The sequence below is a fragment of the Aptenodytes forsteri genome, unplaced genomic scaffold, assembly GCF_000699145.1.
Source record: "Aptenodytes forsteri isolate BGI_AS27 unplaced genomic scaffold, ASM69914v1 Scaffold104, whole genome shotgun sequence".
Classification (NCBI taxonomy): domain Eukaryota; kingdom Metazoa; phylum Chordata; class Aves; order Sphenisciformes; family Spheniscidae; genus Aptenodytes; species Aptenodytes forsteri.
In genome coordinates this window covers 224,608-231,309 of record NW_008795943.1, presented here as the reverse complement: position 1 = coordinate 231,309, position 6,702 = coordinate 224,608, and the positions used below count along the sequence as shown (strand labels likewise).

Sequence of the window (6,702 nt, the reverse complement as noted above, 5' to 3'; positions counted from 1 at the left end):
GCCTGCCGATGGGAAGGAGTGAATGAATTCCTTGTTTTGCTTTGCTTGTGTGTGTGGCTTTTGCTTTATCTATTAAACTGTCTTTATCTCAACCCACGAGTTTTCTCACTTTTACTCTTCTGATTGTCTCCCCCATCCCACTGTGTGGAGTGAGTGAGCAGCTGGGTGGTGTTTAGCTGCCTACCAGGGTTAAAATCACAACAACCAGTGAACAGAAGCACAGTTTATGTCAGCATTTTTTCTCTATCACTGTAATTCTTACTATTCACCAGTTATAAAAAAATATATTTAGGCAACAAATCTCTACAAAACTGAAGTTAAATTATGAGAAAATACTGTATTTACTTTCAGTATGACAAAATAATTATAAGGTTTAAATTTTTTTCAAAACAGAATTACCTTTAAATTCAACAGATATTCACAGGCAGCATAACAAATGCCAATACCTTCTTCAGCACTGGTACCTCTGCCAAGTTCGTCAATTATGATGAGTGATTTGTCATTAGCATTTTGTATGATGTACGTTATCTAGGAAAATATTTAATGTGTTATCATTCCTATAAATGCATTTTTTAAAAACCCTAATAGGAATACTGCTGCTAATAGGAATCCTTTATTCAGATGAAGCTTAACGCAGAAATTTAAAAAAATCTTGTCAGATCCACAAATTTTACCTTTTCACAGCTTTCAAATAGCTGCCAATTCTAATCAAGCAAAGACTCATACTACAGCACTCTTTCTCTTTTCCATTGAACATATCACTCTCCCTCAAAATCATATCAGTTTGGGAGAGGGAATTGAGAGGGCTTAGGCTCCTACAAGTAATCATTTAAGGTCTAAGAAATAACAAAACATTGAAACTACTGTCCAACAGAGCACTGATTTTTACTTGTATTGGGATATCTTTTTATTTAAGATATGCCCAGTTTTCTGTGGTTTATCATCAAGGTAACTGATGAAAGCTGAAGTTTTTACTACTTTTCAAAGTACACTCTTTCAGTGGAAATATAGTAGTACAATTTCTATTAGCTTAACAGTAAAAATGGGCCTTGGACCCTGGATTAGCTATGTTTAATACCTCTTTCATTTCCTTCATGAATGTTGATGCATTTGTTTCTATATCATCATCCATACCTATTCTGGTAAAAATTTGCTCTGCAATTCGAAAAGAACAATACTCTGCTGGGACGTAAGAACCTACAAAACAAGTAAAATACGAGTTTTCTCATATCAGTGTGACAAATGCCAATTTGCCTGAATATGTCAGTGGGGCAAAAAAAAAAATCAGTTTTACACTTGGTCTTTATGCACTGTAGAGAATGCATCATATTCTATAAAGTTTAATAAGATTATGTTCTACCATTATTTTATAAGAAAAAAATTATTATATAGATACCATAATTAAAGAAGTTTATCAGTAAAACCTTAAGAAATCATATGCCTGAAGCTGTGTATCAGTCTAAAGGGATGCAAAAGTGAGAATAAACACTATGATTAATTTACATTTCTGTAGCCATTGAGTTACTTATCCCAAGGAATCTTAGCTTCCCAAAAACAAGATTACATTGCCTTTATCAGACTTTGAGGCGTATTAGTTTTATTGAATAGAAAAGAACAGGAAGCCTGCCAAAAGACTTTACAGTCTCCTTTATTCCTATTAAACTCATGTTTTTGAGAGCAATTCCTGAAGAACTTGCAGTTGTTGGGGACTGGACCCACAAACACACGTTGGACAAATTTTATTCTCCACTGCTAAGTAGTTTCATTCTAGTAGAGTTAGGGTCAGCCTATTAAGGTCTTTCTCCTGTGCTACCAGCCTTACCTTTATCTTTAAGGTAAAAATCATGAGGAATTCCTGAGTATAGGGATGAGTCTCAGTTAGACTATAAAAATATTTGTTTTACTTTTATAATTTTAGTGATAGAACCTTGCAGCATTTATTACTGCTTTTTTTTTTTAAAGTTGATTATATAATTTTAGTGATAGAACCTTGCAGCATTTATTACTACTTTTTTTTTTTTTAAGTAGTTGATTATTTATCTATTAATTCTATCTGGCTGCAAGCATGTTTCTCTACATAACTGAGGTATGCTCAAGTTCATCTATTCCTTTTGGATGACTAATAGCTCGACAGGCATACTTCAAGGACACTTGCTATCAATCTAGCATAAGGTGCTAGATTGGGTTAAGGTGCTCCAAAGAATTAAAGCATACAGCTGTGCTTCTCCTAAAGACAGACTTGGGGAGGCTTCCAGATACACAGACGGGGCCCCGTGAATTTCCAATGGCAGACCCAAAACCTTGCAGTGGCCTCTGCCAGCAACACAAGAGCTGGTAGGAGCAAACGGACTAAAAATCACCTGTTACTATTTAGATAGAATCTTATTCTAGAAGCCAAATCATTCAACTTCATAAATATTTTTAACTAGAAAATAATAAATGTGCTGCAAAAGATTACTAATATGGAACACTTACTCACCGATCTGTGCCATAATTTGACAGAGAGCAATCTGTTTTAGGTATGTTGATTTTCCACTCATATTTGGTCCTGTAATAATGACAAAATTGTTACCCTCTGTCAGATATGTGTTGTTAGACACAGGTTTTTCCATAGCTATCTTTTCAAGAATGGGATGCCATCCCTGCTTGATTGCTAAAGTATCCGTAAATTCTGGACGAACTAAATGAGAAAAAGGATATAAAACATTGCAGAGTTAGTATGGAAACCTTTATGTTATTAAACTAGTGCGTTTTGAAATAAAGTAATCCTTGCAGAGCAGAAGTCAAACTCTGTGGTCCCGATTCCTCAATTTTTACTTTCCTGTAGTGAGCAAGACTAACATGCAGCGCTTGGGAAGAATTACCAGCCACTTTCAGGTATAGATTCTGATTGTCATGCAAGTCTTCATGATTTCTTATTACAAGAAGAATTCCATAACTAACACTTCATTTCTAAATTAACATTCTGTGTTTGTGTTCTGTAGTAAGTAGGGTTGGACTCCAGTAATACAGAAAAATACAAAGAGCAAAACTTGAAAAGTAATTAAAACAGATAACCTGAAAGCCAGTTTCATAGCTAATATATTTTTAATAATTTATTTTTATACTGCTATGAGCATATAAAGTACCGGGGTCATGAACTCTGTTACTACTACATATGTACCTTATTATATAAGCACAGGAAACAAGGAAGTAGCATTCCTTCTGTTATATTTTATCACATTGATTATTTGGGTGTATACTATGCCTACATAGATCCATTTGATACTGGGACTATCTGTATGTATTTCTCTCAGAATACAGTTCTTTTCTGAACCTATTCTGTATGCCTCCTCTTTGTCTACCTCAATGGCAGTACCCCAGGCTAACAAAGAAGTGTTGTTAAATTTGGTGGTCTGTTTAAATGGAGCAGCCTTCAAGAAAGAAGTGCCAAAACAGTTTTTCAGGTTTAAACATTGGGGAACTCTAATTACCTGGTGTAGGTTTTAGTCATTTAATGATTTAGACAAGAGAGTCAAGTGGCAAAGGGGACTGAAAGCTACAAATGACAGTCCATTTCTTTTGGTGGATACACATTCATGCCTGACTGTGCAAACTGCAGGTGTAGCATTTATGGGAGAAGCTAAGTGGCTTTGGTCTTATTATTACTGCTGAAGAAAACTTGTGCTCTGATTCATTTGGCGGGAAAAGGTTGTGATGCCTCAAGCATATCAGTTACCGTTCAGTTACATATCAATTCATGTGCTATCTGGAATCATCAGCACATGAAGGTTCACAGTCCACACTGCAAAGTAAACTGATCCTGCTCATGAACTGGAATTTACACAGGAGCATCAGTAATGATGAGCTAATACACCTCCTGAGATGGCTTCTAGACCTGATTTAGTATCTACATGGTATTGTACTGTTAATAAATATTTCAGGTCAGCATTAACTGAAGACAAATGTGCTCATTTGTACATTGCAGAACTCGGCTAGGGAAGCAGGCTGAACAACATGCAGGTAAGCACATGATCCTGGATTCCTTAGAAGACTCTACTTCCAAAAACGTCTAGAAGTGCTACAGAAATTGAAGCAGATAAACAAAGGTAGCCACATATTTTCTTTTATGGTATATACTTAATGTTCATCTGCTTATATTATCTTGTGCCCTTTCAGAACAGAAGTATAAACTCAGAATGTTCACAGACTTTGTGCTCCTGAATAGAATATGCTTGAACTGGCTATCTTGAAAAGACTGGCTGTGAAGGCTTACAGCAGCTAAATGGCAGAATGTAGTTTCAATGAATGGAAACAGAAAGAACATCAACACAAAACTGGCAAGGATAGACCAGAGAAACTCACCTAAAGCCTACTGAGACCAAGAAAAATAAATGACATGGGCTTAGCAATTGGAGAACCAGATGAAACAGCCTGGATATTCTCCAACAGGAGTGTCTTTATCTGGCCCACAACAAAATCAAGGAAGAAACTTACCATAATCAGAAAGAGTGCAGGCATGGGCAAATGAAAGCAGCATATCCAGCATTGACACAATGTCAGACAGCTTGTATAGGCAATGAATGTGTTCATAGATCTCGTTCAGTAGTTTACACACTATTCTGAAATAAGACACTGATTTAGTTGTTGCACAGTACATACTGTCACTTTATACAACTTACAGAAATAAAGCAAGTTAATAATGTTCATACTGCATACATTAGGATGGGAGGTTACTCATAAAATGCAATCACCTCTGCCAGATGCAAGCAAATGTACAGACTTCTTTGAAGCAAATGAAGATCTTAAACCATCATCTCAGATCAAATTCTGCTATCAGACACAAGACACATAGCTCAAATACCAACTGCTCATACGAAAGCTTCACAAAAAGAATGAACTAAAAATATAGCTATGGAATCAGGTATGTTTTATTAACACATCAAATGTGACTCTAATTCCCTTAGGCCTTCATGTTAATAAAAACCCCACATGGTTTCTAGAAAGAATTTCCATAAAGTTGATATGCAACATTACACTTAGTAAGTCTTCTGAAATAGACAGCAGAGCAACATGGCATGCAGCAAGGACAAAATACAGAAATAGACAGTTCTTCTGTAAACGCAAGGAACTGATTAAAAGTAACAATTCTGCATTACAAAACTAATGCATTGTGTCATTTTGTGTAGATAATTCACCCATAAAAATTCAATAAATATGATGGCCACCATTATTAATAAATGCCTATGTATCTGTAATCACATTTAAAACAATACCCACTTTGTCTTTTTTTTTTTGTCTCAGGAAGTACACTTGATCAGTGTTGCTTTGGATTATTTCTGTAAGTAGCCAGAACTTAACAGAAAGATAGCTTTAAGAAAACATGTAATTAACTGTTAATTGGACAAAATAAATGTAGTTAGCAAATATTAAATAGTTTTAAATGGTCTTACAAGTAGGTCATGTGATATATTTCTCTCAGGGACTCCTGACACCTTTCATTCATTTTTATTAAATCTGCTGAAGTGAAGCTATATGTGTTTTTCATTTTAGTGATCTACAGGGAATTCAAACCAACAATAAGAACTTGCCCTATGATCAGAAACAAAAATAGTTTCTAAAAAGCAAACTGGGAACAATACAGGAGAAAAGAAAAGAGGAAAAAACAATGCCTGGTTTCATTTTTCCCATATAAATATTTATAAAAAAAAAAACAATGCCTGGTTTTCATTTTTCTCATATAAATATTTATGAAAAATCCATATAAGAGAATGCAGTTATCAGCAAAGATACACATCATCATATTTACACACAACATAATTGCATATAATTGCACATTTCTGACTATATTAAGTATAACTAGAAATAGGGCAGTTATAAAAAACATACCAATTATACCTTCATTTACTTCTAGATATGTTCACTGAAATTATTTTAATTGTTGCTTCAATTACTGTATAATGTATATTTTATTAATGCATTATACATTTTATATACAATAAGTATACAAACATTATGGAAAAACATATCTAGTACAGATACCTTTGTAAATTCAGAAGGAAGTTGGCCATTGGGTAATGTTGAACAATCAACATTCATCTGGATAAAAAATCCACGAGCAGAGCTGAAACTTGTTTTCATTGGTAGGTTGTACTTTTCTGCAAGTTGTGTTATCATACCTACATACCACAAATAAAGATTTGACCCAAATTACATACATTCATATGCATACACACACATTCATGTTTGTGTTGGTACAAAGATGCATACTGTTCATGTAATTTATAGGTGTTGAATGTGTCAAGTAAGTAACATAACAAAAAGCCTTAGAGGTGGGTCTCCAGGGAGTTAAGTAACGTATTAATGTAACAAATCTGGCTGCATAAAGCTATTGGGAAAAAATTCCAGTGGAGAATCAGATAAATTCATGTGTTCTTTAAAGACAGTTCATGTATTTGACCAACTCCCAGCTGGGCCTAACTATGGAAAGGAAAGTTTGCTCAAGCACTTAGCACCAGTGCCTAATCAGTAGACAGAATATGAACTGTAGACTAGGACTGTTTTTAACCAGTCCATGATTCTAAGCAATCTTCTTTCCTCAGCCTGAGGGTAATGCTTTACTTTTGTAATCCCCCCCTTAAATCCATCTTGTTCCTAGCTGAGAAGATATCTGTCCTGGTTTCAGCAGGGATAGAGTTATTTTCCTTCCTAGTAGCTGGTACA

General features: G+C 34.8%; 1 protein-coding gene across 1 annotated transcript in view; it reads right to left on the bottom strand.

The window, feature by feature from the left end:
- The window catches only part of MSH4 (mutS homolog 4), a 35,302-nt gene that overhangs the window by 3,446 nt on the left and 25,154 nt on the right, over positions 1-6,702 (bottom strand). Inside the window, exons 12-17 of the mRNA XM_009285310.2 lie at positions 6,022-6,158; positions 5,433-5,536; positions 4,477-4,601; positions 2,480-2,680; positions 1,079-1,197; positions 400-528 (exon numbers count right to left, since the gene is read on the bottom strand). Coding sequence (XP_009283585.1) covers positions 400-528; positions 1,079-1,197; positions 2,480-2,680; positions 4,477-4,601; positions 5,433-5,536; positions 6,022-6,158 — 815 coding nt within the window. The remainder of the gene's footprint in view (positions 1-399; positions 529-1,078; positions 1,198-2,479; positions 2,681-4,476; positions 4,602-5,432; positions 5,537-6,021; positions 6,159-6,702) is intronic.